General features: G+C 36.4%; 1 protein-coding gene across 4 annotated transcripts in view; it reads right to left on the bottom strand.

Moving 5' to 3' along the window:
* RABGAP1L (RAB GTPase activating protein 1 like) overlaps positions 1-20,071 on the bottom strand; it is a 762,787-nt gene that overhangs the window by 243,781 nt on the left and 498,935 nt on the right. For all 4 annotated transcript variants that reach the window (XM_045983134.1, XM_045983136.1, XM_045983137.1 and 1 more), the window contains exons 16-17: positions 19,051-19,176; positions 16,786-16,929 (exon numbers count right to left, since the gene is read on the bottom strand). In XM_045983134.1, the coding sequence (XP_045839090.1) occupies positions 16,786-16,929; positions 19,051-19,176 (270 nt within the window). The remainder of the gene's footprint in view (positions 1-16,785; positions 16,930-19,050; positions 19,177-20,071) is intronic.

Genomic DNA, 20,071 nt, shown 5'->3' with positions numbered 1-20,071 from the left:
GTGCCTCTCCAGCTCACTCCTCTCAATTCTCCAAAAGACTAGACCTGTACCATTCACTAGCTTCCATATGGAATGGAAAGTGCTTCCCCCAATCACTCTTAGCTACTCCTGCTACTGGGGATTAAAATTGCCAAAAAGCATACAGCCTGTGGCCTAAACACATTGCAGTGTGTAAGTACGTGGAGCTGTCACATCAGCATTTCGTAAAATTTAAAAAATTTTAAAACTTGGGAACACTTATTAACTATGCAGATTTCTAGGGTCATATCTCCAAAGAATCTAGAAACTAAGATGGGTCTATGGAATTTGCATGTTTAACAAGCACTTCTCAATCTTCCCAAGTTGTTGTTGTTTTTTTTCCCAAGTAGAACGGCCAACATTTGTTGTTTTTATTTTTTCTTATTTTTTAAGTTTTTATTTTAATTACATGGTGCTCATCATGACAAGAGCGTTCCAAAATCCCCATCACCTATTTCACCCATCCCCCCACCAACCTCCCCTCTGATAACCATCAATGTGTTCTCTAGAGTTAAGCGTCTGTTTCTTGGTTTGTCTTTCTCTCTCTTTTTTTTCCTCCTGTGCTCATTTGTGTTGTTTCTTCAGTTCCACATATGACTGAAATCATATGGTATTTGTCTTTCTCTGACTTACTTCACTTAGTATTATACTTTCTAACTCTCCATCCATTTTTTATGGCTGAGAACTATTCCATTGTATATATACATCACATCAACTGACCTTTAAAATTCCAGGCTTCAAGGCCCCACTGGTTATGAGAACTCATGAAATTTGGACCCTCTTGCTTTCCCAGGCAACAACCATGGGGAATTGTCTTCCCTGTATATTCCCCTATGTGCTAGTCTGCCTCTCGCCCTTCTCAGTGACTGCAGTTCCTTCCCCATCACAGTAGCCAAGATCCAATTCTTTGCCAGGCTGTGTCTCTGCATTTCCTACTTTCTTTGTTGTGGCCTCTTCCCAACCTTTAGCTGTGGAATTTGTTCTGCCAGTCTTCAGATTGATTTCTGGGGTATTTAGGATGATGTAATAGGTACTTAGTCATATTCGTGGAAAGAGGTGAGCCTAGGGTCTTCCTACTTTGCTGTTATCTTCCCCTCTCTTCCACCAAGTTATTTTAAAAATTAAGATAGAATTCAAATACCACAAAACTCACCCTTTAAAAGTGTACAATTCAGTGGTTTTTAGTATATTCATAAGACTATAACCATCCCCACTATTTAATTCCAGAACATATAATCATCCCAAAAGAAACCTTGTACTCATTAGCATACTCCCCAATCCCTCCTCCCCCCAGCTCCTGGCAACTACTCATTTACTTTGTCCCCAAGGATTTGCCTGTAAGTCTCATATAAATGAAACAATACAACATGTGGCCTTTTTTTTTGGCTTCTTTCACTTCACATAATGTTTTCACAGCTCATCCATTTTATATCATGTATTAGATCACCATTCCTATTTATGGCTAACTAATATTCTATTACATGGGTATACCACATTTTGCTTATTCGTTCATCAGTTGTTCGACATTCCAATTGTTTCCACTTTTCAGTTATTATGAAAAAATGATGGTATGACCATTCACATACAAGGATTTTTTTGTTTTTGTTTTGTTTTGGTTTGGGTTTTGGTAGACCTATGATTTTAGTTCTTGGGTATGTACATAGGAAATGAATTGTTGGGTCATATGGCAGCTCTATTTTTAACTTTTTGAGGAACTTCCAAACTACTTTTCAAAGTGACTGTACCATTTTACACCATCACCAGGAATTTGAGGGTTCTAATTTTTTCATCAGCAACACTAGTTTTGTCCCATCTTTTGCATTATATCTATCCTAGCAAGAGTGCAGTGATATCTCACTGTGGTTTTAATTCCTATTTCCCTAATGGCTCATGATGTTAAACAATTTTTTCATGTGCTTACTGGCCATTTGTATATCTTCTTTGGAGAAATACCTATTCAGATCCTTTGCTGACTTTTAAATAGGGTTATCTGTCGTTTTATTGCTGAGTCGTGAGGATTCCTTATATATTCTAGATACCAAACCCTTAACATATATGTGATTTGCAAAATCTTTTCCTCACTCTGTAGGTTTTTTCACTTTCTTGATAGTGTCCTTTGAAATACAAGTTTCTCATTTTTCTGAAACCCAACTTACCTATTTATGTGTTATTGTTTGTGCTTTGTCATATATAAGAAAGCACTGTATAATCAAAGGCCATGAAAATTTACAGCTAGATTTTCAGTACACTAAGGATTTTATAGTTTTAGATCGTACAGTTAGGCCTAAATCCATTTTGAGTTCTTACATATAGTATAAAGTAGGACACAGCTTCGTTCTTTTATGTGTTAACATCCCGTTATCCCAGCAACCTTGTTGGAAAGAATATTCTTTCCTTATTGAATTGTCTTGGCGCTCTTGTCGGTTGCTCACAAATGCATATTTCTGAACTTTCACTTCCAACCCATTAATCTGTGTATCGATACCTATGCCACTGCCACACAATTTTGATTACTGTAGCTTTATACAGGGAAACCTTGTTGTACTGTGCTTTGTTTTATTGCATTTTGCAGATATTGTGCTTTTTACAATTTGAAGGTCTGTGGTAAACTGTGTGGAGCAAACCTATTGGTACCGTTTTTCCAACAGCATTTGCTCACTTTGTCTCTGTGTCACATTTTGGTTATTCTCACAATATTTCAAGCTTTTGATACAGTATATTATTATATTTGTTATGGTGATCTGTCCTCAGTGATTATGACTTCCTGAAAGTTTAGATTATGGTTAGCATTTCAGCAATAAAGCATTTTTAATTAAGGTATGAATTTTTTAGAAGACATAGTGCTGTTGCACACTTAACAGACTACAGTATTGTATAAACATAACTTCCCTATGTACTGGGAGACCAAAAAAATTCATTTAATTCACCTTGTTGCAATATTTGGGTTACTGCAGTGGTCTGGAACTAAACCTATAATATCTCTGAGGTATCTGAGAATGGAAATTGTACCCCCCTCCCCGAAATTATTCTGAAAAAAGCTGTTTATGAACTACATTTTAAGAAATATTGACTTATGACTTCAAGCACACCTACACTTCTATGAAATCTCTTCTTTCATTTCTTTTCTTTTCTTCTTAAGATTTTATTTATATATTTGACAGAGAGCACAACTAGGCAGAGCAGCAGGCAGAGGGGGAGGGAGAAGCAGACTCTCTGCTGAGCAGGAGGCAGGAAGCAGGACTCGATCCCAAGTCTGAGATCAGGACTTGAGCCGAAGGTGGACACTTAACCAACTGAGCCACCCAGGCGCCTCTCAAATGTCTTATTTCTATAATAACCATAAATACAACTTTTGCAATATGGGCTTCTAAAATAAACATATACTAAATAAAAAAATCCTAGCCTAGCTACATTTAAAAAATAAATAAAATAAAAATATACTAATTAATTCATCACAGTTTAGAAACTCACCCACCACCTCCACATTTCCCCCAAGAAAAGAATAACATTTCATCTTGTTATTTAAATCAGAGGTCACAAACCATTAGCAACCTTTAGCTGACTTTAGTCTGATGATGCATTCTGTTTGGCCACACAGTATTTTTACAAATGTTATGTGAGTTCCTTTTTATGAATCACATACTCTCCAATTCACATCAGTCCCCACTATTCTGGGTTATGTTATACCCAGCCTATTTCACTCATTTTTGCACATTTGAGTTCATATCTGATCTAAACAAATCCTTAAAACAGTTTCATTAGGGAAAGTAGAAGAAGTTCTGGATCTTTTATTTTGTTGTAACCAATGCCTAATTTCTTCAAGGATTTTATCCAAATGCTAGATTAAATTCAATGATCTTTTCTTGAATTTAGGAATATTTAACAGATGCTTGCTGACTAGCAGTAGTTCTATGATTTGAAAAATCAGGTAAAGGAGGGTGAAACTCCAGTAGGTTCAAAATATTTCTATCAAATGTAGTAAAAATTCCAAAGTTGAAGAGTGTCAATATACTGGGTAAAATGTAACTCAGGCTTATTATTAAATTTCAGATAAATCCAAATTTATCTTTACGCAAGAAAATAAAAAACTGGTTCATATTTCTTAGAGGAAAATATACAGATTAAAAAAAAATGTTGGCTGGCACAATTTTAAAATGTCATTTTAGGGGCGCCTGGGTGGCTCAGTTGGTTAAGCATCTGCCTTCAACTTGGGTCATGATCCCAGGGTCCTGGGATTGAGCCCCACATTGTTCTTCCTGCCCATGGGGAGTCTGTTTCTCCCTCTGCCTCTTCCCCCTCCCTGGCTCATGCTCTCTCTTTCACTCACTCTCTCTAAAATAAATAAATAAAATATTTAAAATAAAATGTCATTTTAAAGGTGGAAATAAGGATAGCCTCAGAGACCCTACTGTGCAATAAGGAAATTTGGCCCTTCCCCTGAGATAGCACTGGTACTTAAGACTACCATACATGCTGGGGCTGTAGTTTCACCATGACCTTCTCTCTCTTTTTCCATACCTCCTAAAAACGGATTCATGCAGACTGCTTAAGGTCTCTACCATCCTCATACTCAGCCTAATATAGCTGGAGAATACTTTGCTGTCACTAGAATAGTATATGATGACAAAGATCCTAAAAACGGATGGAATTATTAAATGTTAAGAGTTAGGCAGAATCCAATTGTGCCATCAGATGAGCCAGAAAACATTTTTCCTCCTCTCTCATCCTCTTCGTGGGGCAGAACATACCCTTTCTTTTCCTTTTGGGGCCCAGCACATACTAACCTAGGATAATAGAAGTGGGTCTTTTATAATTCAAGCTTAGGGAAAAAAAATGAAGTAGAGATTTTTAAGAACAAAGTTATGCCCACAGGTCACCATCTTGGTAGAGGGAAATGTCTGGTGATCTTACAGGTGGTAGATCCCAAGGGCCAGTACTAGCTGTTTTCTTTCAGAGTCTTTTCAGCCTGGTTGAATTGGGAACATTCTCTACGGTAAAATCAGGTAAAGCTTAGTAACTGAATCCCAGACCCAAACAGAAGAAGAGGAGAAAAGCCCACAGGGCAAAGGAGTAAAAGCAGAGGTGAAAGATGGAGTCTTAGGGAGATAACTCAAGAGAGAGGAAGCTTCACAGAGAGGTTCCCTGAGTCACCAGGAAACAGGTGGCTGGAAGAGTCAGGTGTTACCTTTGAGGACCAGGTGGGATAGAGACAGAAGCACAGAGAGGAACCCCATCTCTCCTGAATCCCTACCCAAGGTGAATTTTGTAACAGGTACCTTGAGCCTGCAGAGAAGACTTACTCCACACATCCTTCAACACTCACTGGTATAACTTGATCAGCGAACACTGAGACTTCACTGTTCTTCCACTTTGCACTGTATCATCATGCTCTTCTGAGATTAAGAAGGGGATTCTCACAAAACAAGCAGTATTTCTGTGTACTGTATAATCAGACATAAACAGGAAGCAACTATACTCATTTCTGAAAAAAATAAGATCTGGGACAAGAACAGGACATTTCTAGACAGGTGCATACACAAAGTAATATCTATCTTCCAAAGGTGACCTGTTTTTCAGGGCCTGGTAATTTTGTGTATTTCAAGGTTGACTCATGCTATCTGAATATGTTCAGCATGTTAGCTTCAACCCATAGTCACTGATTTTAAGCCATTTACTTCTCAAGAGAAAAGGTTATTTAGATAAAATGTGCTTTGATTCTATTTAATAAAAAAAGAGCATTTAGAGGATTTTATCAGTACTACTGGATATCTATCTTTTATCCTCTTAGAAGAGTCCTATATTAATATTAATAAGTGACTTGGAAACAAAGATTCTAAATACTAAGATTGCACTAATTTTTCTCTGTATTAAGGATTCTTGTGGACAACATGGAGTCTTCCCCATCAATTCAAATAAACAAGAGAACTGGTCAGAAGTAGATGTATCTACCTCATTTGGGATGTTGGAGAACAACTAGACTGTGATCACTAAATGCCGTAAGTAAGAAACAACTACCAGACTGTGACACAGCCTATACTGCAGTCCAGGAGGTCAAGGAGCCAGGGGACTATGCAGGAAACTGTTCAAGTATGGAAAATTTCCTGGCATTATTCCTCAGCAAAAAGAGCATAATGGGCTACATTACTAGAACATGGACAAGAAGCAAAAAGTCAAATGGACCTCTAAAAAATCAGAGCTTCCGAAAAGGAAGTCCTATTATGCTTCTTTTAAACCAATGCAGTCAGCAATTCTAGTACTGATGGCTGGATACTGTTTGTCTCGATATCATTAACAGGCCCTAGGTAAATATGATAAAGGTCAAACCACTGTTAGTGAAACATGCCAAACAAGGGATACTGATGGTGAAGTACTTGAAAAGGAAGACAAAAATACCAGGGTCATTAGAAGAAGCATTTCATGTTGAAATTCTAATAGACCTGAGAAGGACCACCTGGGATATATGAGGTCAACAGAGTCTTGGACCCAGAGACCCTAGTGATGTTGAGAAGTGGTAAGACTCCAAACTTTAAATGAAAGTAGATAATGGGGGTTTCTTAAAAGAGGCAAAGACCACTGGTCTATTTGCTATAAAGATGGGCAAGAATAATGACTATCTGCCCAGGGTGGGAGGTTGGGAGAACCAGGTGGTGGGTATTAAGGAGGGCACATATTGCATGGAGCACTGGGTATGGTGCAAAAACAATGAATACTGTTATGCTGAAAAGAAAAAAAAAAAAAAAAAAGACTATCTGCCCGGAGTGCCTGGGTAGCTCAGTTGATTAAAGTATCTGACTCTTGATTTTGGCTCAGGTCATGATCTCAGGGTCCCAAACCCTATGTTGGGCTCTGTGCTCAGCATGGAGGCTGCCTGTCCCTGCCCCTCTGCTCTTCCTCCACACCCCCTTCCTCAAATAAATAAATAAAACTGTTAAAAGAAAAAAAGTGAAGCCTGAGAGTTTGTCAGCAAAAATTGGGAATTAACAAAACTGGAGGGTGAAGGGAAGCAATTACTCTCCAAGGTCCCACTTACGGCTGTTACCATATGACAGACTTTCTTTCTGTATTGTACAATCTAAATAACTTATAAATTGGAGGGCTGTTATTAATGATTGCAATGGATGTATCTAAACAATTATGTTAGAAGATGCTTTCACAATCCAATTTCCAGACAATGGGAAGCATTCAAATACTTATATAGATTTGCAAATAATCATTAAAATAACATAGATCAAAACTACACACTGCTTTTATTCAAAACCCTACTGAAAAATCTGTACCATGAAAATTATTTGGAACACCATTACCCCTTCAACCATAATTTTCAGACCATAATTTTTAAGATTATACCCTGTATTAAAACTGTGTGACTCCCCATTCTAATTAAATAAATATCTATGGACTGGGTATTTTTGAGACTTTTTTTGAGAATTTTATTTAATACATTTTATATTTATCAAATGCTAGATTTCAAAGCAGACAATACTAAGAATTTTGGTGCATGGGGCATATGCACACTAGAAATGTTCTGTTGTGCTGTTTTCTGAGAATGGCTTCTCAGAATATGAGCCTCCACGTACAGCTCTTGTTGAGAGGGCTGTCAGTCATATGACTTACTCAAGGCTACCCCTTTCCTCGGCATATTAAATAAGACATGGACAACTAGCCTAAGGTGGCGCATACCTAAGATCTAGGACTATACAAGCTATCTTAAAATGGGAGCAGGACTAGTGAGGTTATCCCTCTAGAATTTTAGGTAAAAAATATAAGGAGATTTTCAAGAACCGCTGGTCCTAGAGTTGAACAATCATGGCAAAACTTTCTGAGATACCATAGACTTCACAAAGAAGTAAAGAGGGAAAGAAGGGAGAACACTCAATTCATATAGAGCAATAAAGAGTAAGAGAGATGAACGCTGGAGTCTCTGCGGCACCTGTCCTTCCTGAGGTCTACTTGTTCATCTTCTCCTGGATTCGCTTTATACTTATAACAATCCCTCACAGTACTTGGGCTACTATGTCTGGGTTTCTGTTTCTTAAAATATCTTAATTAAAACAAAAGGAATTTCCAAATATATTAATTTTTTTCTCTTAAAACTCAAGAGCAAAGCCATTTTTCAGCCTATAGGATTTCACAAAAACATTCAAATGAAGATGATAAGAATAAACTTGCCCATTAATTCTGCATTCCTATTTTCCTTCAACAGATATTCCTTGTATGTCTACAAGTTGATTATAAGGTATATATATAGTAATGCACAAAAGAGATATGCCTTCTCTTTTCAGAAATTTATAATCTAGTGAGAGAAATAGGCATTTGAAAAGTAATACACAGTAAATAAATAAAAAACCACTAACTACAGGGTGCTATCACAGAAGGCCAAAAGTTTAGACTACTTAAGAATGACTGATTAGGAAAAACTTAGAGGATGTAACATTTAACCCTAGGCCTGAAGAACTTAGCCAGAAGGGAAAGAATATGCACACATTTTCGACCTGAAAAGACCCTAAATGTTCCAGAAACTAAAAGAAGGCCAGTGATGAAGTACAGTAAGAGGAAGACTGACCCAAGGGTACCACTGGAGAGGAAGGAAGGGGAAGATTGTGGGCAAAGTGAAACAATGTGAGTTTTATTAGAGGGAAACCACCTAAGGATTTTCAGCAGAGGAATGACTCGACCTGATCTCTGGATGCTATGGAGAAAAATGGGATAAGAGAGGGTCAAGTGGAAAGAATAGTGAGGAGATAAGTGAACAGTATGTGTGACACTGGTTTGTAGATGGAAGACAGCTTTCTAAACCTATTTTAAGTAGTGGACTTCATAAACCAGTGAGTATAATATTTTTCAAATATGTTCAATTATAAGTTTCTCAGAGATACACATATATGCAATAAAAAATACAGAAACATTCAATTCTGTATAGTGGTTCATGTGAGGAAGGCAAAGGAGGGGGGTATTTCCTGGGAGAGGGAGTTAATAATATACAAACTAATCTTGTTCATATTATTTTGTTTCTTAACCAGGGAGATAGATATATAAGCATTCATTGTATGCCTTAATGCCTTTAAAAATGTTTCAAATATTAAATAAGAAAAATAACAGAATATGTTTAGTTATTTTATTTAATCCATGCTACAGTTTACCTACAATGAGCTTTCTGCAAAAAAAAAAATACTATAAAGTAACTTTAGTTATTCTAATTCATGATAAACTGAAAGAATTTTATTGGAAAAAAAACTGTTATCCTATAACTTTAAGTCAGTGATATATGTTCTGATTATGAGAACTGTTCACACATAATTAGATGCTGTGGGTTATTAAACAGGTTTGAGATATATAAAGTCTTTGTGAGTCCCCAAAGTAATGTGGGTTTGATTCTACTAAAACAAAATACCACTCCTATTTTTAACAGTAAACTTGTACCTTTATTTTACACAATTTTTTTTTAATTTGACAGACAGAGATCACAAGTAGGCAGAGAGGCAGGCAGAGGGGTGGGGGGGAAGCAGGTTCCCTGCCATGTACATTTATTTTAAAGGACTAGGTTTGACATGCTTATTCCTCCACTAGTCATTTTTCATAATTATTCCACCCTCTATAATTTCCTAAAGATTGACCTTCAATGTTCCCAAGGGTACCAGAACCTGCTTCTAGAACAAACACTGCAGAGATATTGTAATCCAAGCATTTCCAGAATAAAGCATGCAAGAGTAACCTGCCCCAGTCACTCCTCAACATCATTGGTCCCCAAGATGCTCCCTGAAGCATAGAAGCTGCATAATTAGCCACCCTTCCCTTTCACCACTATGTTAAATGAAAATATATAATCAATAAAATCAATAAACCCCCACATGATCCATTAGCACATCCTGTCCTCTCTACTTTTATAATCTGTCTAGAATTCAACCACTTCTCACCATGCTCACGACCACTAACTTGGTCTAAGCAACCCAGGTTATGCCTCATAACTGGTCCCCAACTTTTCCCTTTGTACCCAATAGTGCAACCTGAGTGGTGAAGATAAAATATATATCAGAGTTTACCACTCCACTTAAAACTGTTCTGCTGTTTCCCATCTTGGTCCAGTAAAACCTAAATTATCTACAATGGTCAGAAGTCCCTATTAAGACTTGTTATATTTCTCTTCCTCCATCTTTTCCCAAAGCACTTAACACTTCTGATAGATCATATATTCTACTTAGTCATTTGTTCATTGTCTGTGTCTTCCACAAGGATAAAGAAATGTAATGAAGAGAAGAGTTTTGCCTCCTTTTCTTTACTGTTACATGCCCAAACCTGAATGGTGTCAAGCATTTAGAAGCAGTTCAATAAATGTTTGCTGAATAAATGAATGAGAGTGAATATTCCTTTAAAATCATGGGGTGCCTGGGTGGCTCAGTCAGTTAGGCATCTGCCTTCGGCTCAGGTCACGATCCTGGGGTCCCGGGATTGAGTTCTGCATTGGGCTCTCTGCTCAGCGGAGAGCCTACTTCTCCCTTTCCCTCTGCCTGCCTCTCTGCCTACTTGTGATCTCTCTCTCTCTGTCAAATAAATAAATAAAATCTTTAAAAAAAATAAAATAAAATCACAGGAAGCACAGACCATGGTTCTGCCATTTAAATGTGAGGTTTCGACTTCTGTAATGTCAAAACTAATGCAAACGCAAGAAACAGCTGCAAGACAACTGATGTGAGAACCATAAAACCCTTGTAGGTGAGAAAGAAGTTAAAATCCAGAAACGAGATTTGAGAGAGTTTTTTTTTTTTCCTAGTCCTGAAGATTTCTATTGGTAAGAAAACTTTAAAATAATCTTTACTGTATTTATTGGTTGGTCAAAGCTTTTTTCCCCTACTCTTATAGCCAAATACTACTCTTAAAGTTTTTACAGAATTTATGTTTATGTCCCCTATGCTCATTCTAATACATTTTAAATTCAACATATTACTTGATAAAGATGTCAGCTAATGCTAGTATGGTAATCATATTGCACTACAGAAATGAATCAGATCGGGGCACCTCGGTGGCTCAGTGGGTTGAGCCTCTGCTTTCGGCTCAGGTCATGATCTCAGGGTCCTGGGTTCAAGCCTGCATCAGGTTCTCTGCTTAGCAGGAAGCCTGCTTCCCCCCTCTCTCTGCCTGCCTCTCTACCTGCTTGTGATCTCTGTCTGTCAGATAAATACAATCTTTAAAAAAAAGAAAAGAAATCAATCAGATCAATACATTGCATACTTCAAACTTATACAATGTTATGTGTCAGCTGTATCGCAATAAAAAAATTCAAATATTACTGTTTGAGGGAGAAAATGGGGGCAAGGGATAAGAATATTATATAATGAATCTACTCTACAGCTCAGAAAACTTTCGAAAGGGGGTACATACTTGGTGGTATTTAATTAAATATTGAAGTACTGAAATGTCATTTTTTTCATCACCCTAAGAAAGGAGAGACAAGAAATATATTCTAATTTGAAGGGTCAATGATTTCCTTATATTCCACGAAATATCAAGTTACTATATAAAGCTGAATATAATTTGATACTCTAAAAATTGAACTATTGGGGAAGAGCCAACTTCAAACATCATCTGTCAGTTATCTTGTCAAGACTAAAAGAAATACTGGGTTTTTTTCCTATGTTTTCTGAAAGAAAGCAGAAGAAAAAAAACACCTTCGAGGACTACTTGAGTCATTAGCCAACTAATAGAGTTAGAAATAAAATAAAATTATAAAACAGAATTGAACTTCTATTAAGGTCAATGGCTAAAATTTTGGTTTTAGCAAAAAAGCATCTCAACTAGAGGGAAACAAAGGTGGTTAAAAAGGTAAGAAAGAACAAACAGCTAGTTAACCTACTCTCTTAGGAACCTCTGGTGTCATCTAGCTAACCGGAAAAACCGAGAGGCAATAAAAGAGCTATATAGATGGACAGAGCAGAATGGAAGGTTATATTACTAACTTGGTATTTACTATGTAGTAGGCACAGTGCTAAGCACTTCATAATCTCATTCAGTCCTTAAAATAAACCTGGGAGGTAGGTTTTGTTAGCATCATTTGACAGAGAAAAAAACTGAGACATATGCAGGTAAAGTAAGATAAACAAAGTGATGCAGGAAGGGTTAAATAAAAAACCCAAATATCTTAACTCCAATGTTAAACTGTCTTCTATGTCGCTCCTTCTGTAACCGAATACACTGCTGGACTTTTCCCACCAGGTGAACTTCTCTCGTACAAGCACAGAAGTGAGTCAGCTCTTAAATCCAGATCTAAGTTCTCATCTGTATGCAACTTCAAAGATCAAGTCAATGAGTTTTCAACTAAATGAGTGTCATTTTGTTCCATATTCATGAACTCTAATCTGATCTAGGATCTGCCCTCTAAAAAACAAAACAAAACACAGTAAAATAAAATCCTACCTTTGATCACAAGGAAGACTTCCACCGAATAAAAACAACTCAAAGGGTAATGCTCAAAATACTTTGAAAAAGCTGCTTGATGGCATCTACTAAATCTAGTGTATACATGCCCTAACCCAGCAATTCCACTCCTAGATGTGTACCCACAGAAGTACATTCATATGCTTACCAAAAGGTAAGTTCAAGAATGTTCGTAGCAACACTACTTAACAATTACACTCATCTGGAACAACCTAAATGCCCATCAACAATACAATGGAAGAATGGATATATTACAATATATTCATACAGTGGAACAAATGAACCAAACCTAAATGCAACTATTATATGGATGAATGTCAAAACATAATGATAAATGAAACCTTGATAAGAAGAGTTCATATTGTGTTATTCCATCTAAAGTTAAAGTTTGAAATTTGATTAAAAAAAAATCAAAACTCATAATCCTACAGTGCCAGAAGTCGGGACAGTGATTACTCTTCAGAGAGGTAGTGACCACAGGGGCAGTGAAGGGGAGGACGGCTCCTGAAATGCACATAGTGTTTGGCTTTTTTAAAAAATCTGGGTGCTTGTTACATTAGTTATGTTCACCTTTACGAAAAATGTAAAAAATCACGTTTTACACTAATTGTTGCATATTTTCTTTTAATCTGTTACACTTTCACAAAAAGCTCTTTAAAAAAGACAATGCTCTATTCTTAATGAATTAACAGCACAATATTTACACTGTGTTAATACTTCTAGTCTTTTTCTTATCTCTCCCCATAGAAGCAGACAATAAAATATAGAAGGTTTTGTTCTTTTAAAAAAAGTTTTAATTTCAATTATTGCCTACATGATAATTTATGGAAAGTTCCATTTATCTCAGCCTAATAAGATGTTTTTTTCAAACTCTAGTTTAAAATCCTGTTGTCAGGCATTTCTCCAAAGAAGGCATCCAAATGGCCAACAGACACATGAAAGAATGCTCAACATCGCTTGGCATCAGGGAAAAACAAATTAAAACTACGATGAGGTATCACCTCACACTGGTCAGAATGGCTAAAATTAACAAGTCAGGAAATGGCACACCTTGGTAAGGATGCAAAGGGGAACCCTCCTACCCTGTTGGTGGGAATGCAAGCTGGTGCAGCCACTCTGGAAAACAGTATGCAGCCTCAAAAACTTTAAAATAGAGCTACTCTACGACCCAGCAATCGCACTACTGCGTTTTTACCCCAAAGATACAAATGTAGTGATCCGAAGGGGCAGGTGCACCTGAATGTTCATAGCAGCAATGTCCACAATAGCCAAACTATGGAAAGAACCTAGATGTCCATTGACAGATAAATGGATAAAGATGTGGTATATATACATTAATTCATAGTGATGAAGATTTGAATCATTTTCCTTAAAAAAGAATATGACAAAAATATGTATAGATGATTCTATTTAAGACTATGTTATCATTTCTTTCAGAATATTCTACCACATATGAAAGACGAGTTTTGATATAAATATTTTATTAACTACAAGAAGGAAAGGGGCAAAGAGAAAATACAGACAGGCAGGAAATAAAAGTTTATCTAAAAATTTCCTTTGCAAAATAATCCTCTGACAAAGACAAGTTAGGGGAAAGAATGAATATCCTGATACTGTTCCCAATAAAGTTTATTTTGAACTGTTAAAGGATATTATTATTTATTTCCCTGGTTACCATGATCCTGTGATTACAACTTACTCCATGTTTTGGAAATCTACGCAACTTCCTTAAACAGCTACAGAGTACAGATTTAAGGGAAGGGAAAGTAGTATCTATGATCTCCTATTAATTTTCACAAGCATTAAGATCTTTCAAATATTATAATTAAATCATAGCTAGTAAGTGATAATGCTTATAAATTTTCTTTTCCCTACTGTAAATGTTGCTAATTTTCTTAGCAACTGACATCAGAAATTCAAATATCGTTAAAATAAAATTTCCTGAGAAATTGTGAATCTGGGTTCCAGAAGACCCACAGACAATGCCCCAATGTCAGGTATGGAATCACTCACATAGAGAAGATTTTAGAAAGGCATCACTCCAGTGAACTAGAGGATAGTGTTACTATTGCCAAAAATGACCAAGAAATCCAATTTTACTGGTGTGATTTCTATAATGAACATTATAAAACTAACCTAGTATGAAATTAGATAATCTCTTTCGGCAAAAAATTTGAAGCAATATTAACTTTTGCAAGCCCCTATTATATACAAAACTGTTAAAATGTCATACCCTCACTTTCCTATTTTTTTAAAATACCGTGAAATACTAAACTCAGCTCAGTATGAAATGAATAGGACATACGAACATTTATTTATCAAAAATAAATTTTAGTATTACTTTAAGATCACAGAAGTCAAAGACATAAATCTGGTTTTTACTTTTGAACAGCACTGCACTAAATTTGAGGAGTCAGAAAAGTTAGCCAAATGCCTAAATTTGTGTGTACAGAGATCACACCATTTTGACTTTGAGTGAGGTTCTAACTCCTAATTTTGCCTTCTTCCTTTAGGTTAAATTTAGATAGGCATTTTAGAAACTAATTTGTAAGTAAGACAAATAGGAGAGTCAATGTGTTATTAATCAGGTTTGCCAGCTGTTATATATTCAGAATTAGGGAACTTACTCTGTGACCTTCAGCAAGTCACTGAGCCTTTCTTTATTAAAATATCACAAATGAGGACGCCTGGGTGGCCCAGATGGTGAAGGGTCTGACTCTGGATTTCAGCTCAGGTCATAATCTCAGGGTGGTGAGATCCAGCCCTGCCTCCAGCTTTGTGCTCAGCAGGGAGTCTGCTGGAGATTCTCTCCCATTGCCCCTCCTCTCTCTCTTTCTCTCTCTCTGGCTCTCAAATAAAATAAATAAATCTTTTTAAAAAAAATATGTTACAAATGTTTAAAGATCTTACTTACACCTTTATAAAATACTCTGCAACTTTCAAGCTAGAACCTCTGAGGAGCAGAGTCCAGCGATGCTTGCGCAAGAGACACTTCCTGCAGTGGTAGGCTGAGAAATCCCAGCCATGCTTTGCGCAGTTTATGCATTTTTATCTCTTTTAATCGTTTTTTTATAATTTGATTAATACGATTGGAATGGTTAAGAAAGGAAACCATGTATAACAAGTTGTGCACTAATACAAAACCGTTTAGATTATGTTAGGCTTATACTTTTGATTACTCTAGCTTTCTAATTTTTTTTTTTAAAGATTTTATCTATTTATTTGACAGAGAGAGATCACAAGTAGGCAGAGAGGCAGGCAGAGAGAGAGGAGGAAGCAGGCTCCCCGTGGAGCAGAGAGCCCGATGCAGGACTCGATCCCAGGACCCTGAGATCATGACCTGAGCCGAAGGCAGCGGCTTAAACCACTGAGCCACCCAGGCGCCCACTCTAGCTTTCTAATTTAAGACAACGATAATTTATACACATTTATATCCCAAATAAAAAAAAAACTTCTCATCTAGCAACCGCTGCTAAGACTGTTAAACATTTTGACTGGCAGGATACAAGGTATGCATGTGTAATGCTGCTTATTTCTGTAAAAGAGTAAAGTGAATAAATGCAGCCACCTCGGGAACTAAAAACAATACATGAAACAAATCAGATACCTAAGGAATTTGCAAATTCGTTTTTTAAATATTCTGTGAAAATATATGGTAGAGAAGGGTTAGTGTAGGAGTCTCAAACATCATATACATTAGAAACATCTTATGAATTGAGGATTAAATTACTGTATAATTAGAAAACAAACTTAGTGGTTACCAGAGGGGAGGTGGGTGGAGGTTAAATAGGTAATGGGGATTAAAGAGTACACCTGTTATGATGAGTGCTGGGTGATGTATGGAGCTGTTGAATCACACTATATTGTACACCTGAAATTAACATAACAGTGTATGTTAACTGTACTGGTGAAAAGAAAGAAAAGGAAAAGAAAAGATAAAATAAAATACGGATTACTATATAATTTCATTTATATTCACTCTTGGAAGTATAATTACATTACTATTCAAAACACCTGATTTTGAATTCATTTATATAACTTTAAAGGTCCTTTATATTAGTAATACATTATTACACAGATAAAGGCTTATTATGAACTTTAATTACACATATTTAATTACCTACCTTACTTTGTAGGAATTTTACATGCCTTAACATATTCATTTCTCACAAATAATAAAATTATAATTAAAATAGTCTTTACTAAAACATCAAATAGAACTTCCTGGTCAATATTTATGGCTTAATTTATAGGAAAAAATAAAATGACTATTATGACCACTTTAAATAGAAACTATTTTCTCTTTTGGCTTAGGTATGAGAGATGCAGTCACTCTACCTCACAGAGCAGCAAGTCGATGATGTGGAAGACCATGCAGAGTGGGAACTTGGCTGTAAAAAGAGTGAGGAACCACTGGGAGGCATACATATGACCTTCCAGGTTCAGAACACAAAAATGGTGATGCAGGTCCGGTAACTGCTCCTAAAAAGTCAAAGTGGAAAACTGAGAAGCTTTATTTCCTACCACAACTGTAATTTATGACTAGCTTTCTACAACCACTCTAGATTTTTGGCAAAATTCATTCAGTTTTATGTAACTACATGGAAGTGATAATAGGAAATGAGCCCTGGGACGAGGATGATCGAGGAAAATAAAGGCAGACTTGTCATGGACAAATAACAAAGATGACCTCTTGCTCACTTGACTGTTCTTGTTTCTAGTAAATGCTCACTTTGACAGAATACCTATGGTCTAATGAACGTCATCCCTCCAGAGTCAAGTCCAGCGCCTGATCAAATGGGTTGCCTAACTACTTTGGAAAGAAATAGATCTCCTCTTTGGAGACCACTTAATATCAACATCATGTGGGATCTGTGAAATCACTTCGGCATATTTTTGGGGTATTGAGACAAACCCAAAACATAACCAGACTTCAAAATAACCTATCTTTCACATTAAAAACTGACAAGCTACAGAAATTGTGCAAGGGTATAATGCATGTAATTGGATGTCTCCTAAAAATGCCTTTCTGCTACCCTAATACTTTTTTCCCCTCAATTTACATAAGTAAATGCTTGTCAAAGGCATGAAAGGTAAAGCTCAGAGTATTAGCATAGCTGTTCCTATAACTGAAAAGCAAAGACAGGTAAAAGCCCACATTAGTTTTGTTTTCATAAGTGGATCATAAAAACAAACAAAAACAACTCCCTACTTCCCACACAAAATGCTTTCAGAAAAACACCCAAAGGTACCCATCAGGTACTTTAAGTGGGGTGTCCTAAGGTCATCCAGTCAAAGAATGCTAACACATGCTAAAATGTGTTTGGGTTTCTTCACAGTACCATCAACTTGCTATTCATTTATCAGGTACATTTATTTGACTCTCAAAGCTCTTAAGAATACTGACCTTCGAAAAAATGTAAACTTCTGAAAATAAAAGGTAAGAAAGCAAAAAATCCCAAATATTTACTTAGAAGAATTAAATCTCAAAAAAAGCCTATTGCTTTTATTGTCCATAGTTGCCCAGAATCTTCTACACAGTCTTTCTTCTCCCGATGAAAGCACATGTGTCTTTGTGTTTATAGATCCCTTAACATCTTTCCCCTATTTCATTTCTTCTTTAAGGTCTTCTACCCTCCAACATTCTCTTCTCCCAGTAAAGTTGTCTTTAACCTCATTGCTAATCCTCTGTCTTCCCTGTTCTAGTCTTTTAGTCTCTTATTGATTTCATGTCCTCTTTATACACCTATGGATCTCCTGACAGGTCAGGCCAATGGGCTCCTACCAGTATCTCTAATGCTGTGCCCCATTACCTTACTCCTTAATCACTTTACTTTTCTCCAATATGGAACCAATTCATTCATGTATTTACTTCACACTTCTCTTGGGTTCTCAATACCTCAGATAGAGAAAGCCATATAAGCATGTGACACAGACCCATTATAAATTTAAGATTTTCAACTTCAGGTGGAATTTCAAGGCTACTCAGGAATTCCTTCTATTAGCACTAGTCAATAATCCTGCCCTTGCTCACAGTCTTTTTTATTATGTAATATTTTACATATATAAAATAATATGTTCTTCATACATATAAATTTACACAGACATATTGTGAAACAGTAACAAACACTGAGATCATGAAATTATAGGAGAAAAAATTTTAATATGTCCTTATATTAACATTTATGTGTTTCTTATTCTTTTTCAATTCTTTTCTGTTCCTTTTAAGAATTCTCTACATGTGGACCTAAATATAGTACTGGGGCTAATTAAGGGAGGGAAAGTTCTTTAGTATTTCAATCTCTATTCTGTAAATATCTTCATTTCTTTACAAATATAATCAGGAATCTTTTCATTGACTTAACTCACTATATTCACACTTCAAAGTATATTAAAGTTGAATATTTACAATGGAAGACTATTTTAAAAATGATCAAATGGTTAAATAAATATTAACACAAATGTAGATTCTGGTCAGAAACCAAATATATCTACATTTTTCTGTAGAATTCCATTAAACTTTCATGAATTATTATTGTTCATCAATTTTATTAATTTTCTATAACTCAATCCCTGAGTGATAAAAGCCTAATTTTTATTTACCTGTATTAGTCTCTCCAACTGATAGAACTTGCAATGAAGATCTTCAAAGTTGTTTTTGTAGAGATCTCGTAAGCCGTAGTCATACATGATTTTCACCAAAACACAGAATGCTTGTTCTTCTGGCATCTACAGGAAAATAGATCCATATAGAACACGGCTGAGCGGCGTTTGGCCAGAATGTCAGAAAAGTTCCTTCCTGTTAACAGTCCTCTGTATTAACGGCTGAAGGCCTCTAGTGAATGAACCTCTTTAGAGTCAGCCTTCAGCAACAAAACAGACAAAATTTGTGTTCAAACCTACCAGTTTCCTCACTTGAAATGAACTTCGCTCTTTTGTGAATTTCAATCATCCTTTTATTCACTCATTCAGCCATCTTAAAAACAGGTAATACAGGGCGCCTGGGTGGCTCAGTGGTTTAAGCCGCTGCCTTCGGCTCGGGTCATGATCTCAGGGTCCTGGGATCGAGTCCCGCATCGGGCTCTCTGCTCCACGAGGAGCCTGCTTCCCTCTCATTCTCTCTCTGCCTGCCTCTCTGCCTACTTGTGATCTCTCTCTGTCAAATAAATAAATAAAAATCTTTAAAAAAAAAAAACAGGTAATACAGTCACATGATTCAAAAATCAATACAATGCAAAAGTATGCAAAGGTAAAAGTCTTACTCCTCTCTGTCTCTGTATCAGAATTCCTGTACCTGCTCCCTACTTCTATGGCATAACTTCGTAACTACACTCAATCATTTTGCATGTATCCTGCTAGTGTTTCTTTATGCAAATAAAAGAATCACACTTATTTTATTTTTTCCCTTTCCTACATAAAAGATAACATTTTTTTTTAAGTTTTTAAAATTTATTTGACAGAGAGAGAGACATCACAAGTAGGCAGAGAGGAAGGCAGAGGGGGAGAGGGAAGCAGGCTCCTGCTGATCAGAGATCCCAATGAGGGGCTCGATCCTAGGACCCTGAGAACAGGACCTGAGCTGAAGGCAGAGGCCCAACCCACTGAGCCACCCAGGCACCCCAAA

The sequence above is a fragment of the Meles meles genome, chromosome 17 (assembly GCF_922984935.1).
Source record: "Meles meles chromosome 17, mMelMel3.1 paternal haplotype, whole genome shotgun sequence".
Classification (NCBI taxonomy): domain Eukaryota; kingdom Metazoa; phylum Chordata; class Mammalia; order Carnivora; family Mustelidae; genus Meles; species Meles meles.
The sequence above is the reverse complement of the archived record's forward strand: the minus strand, read 5'-3'. Positions and strand labels throughout refer to the sequence as shown.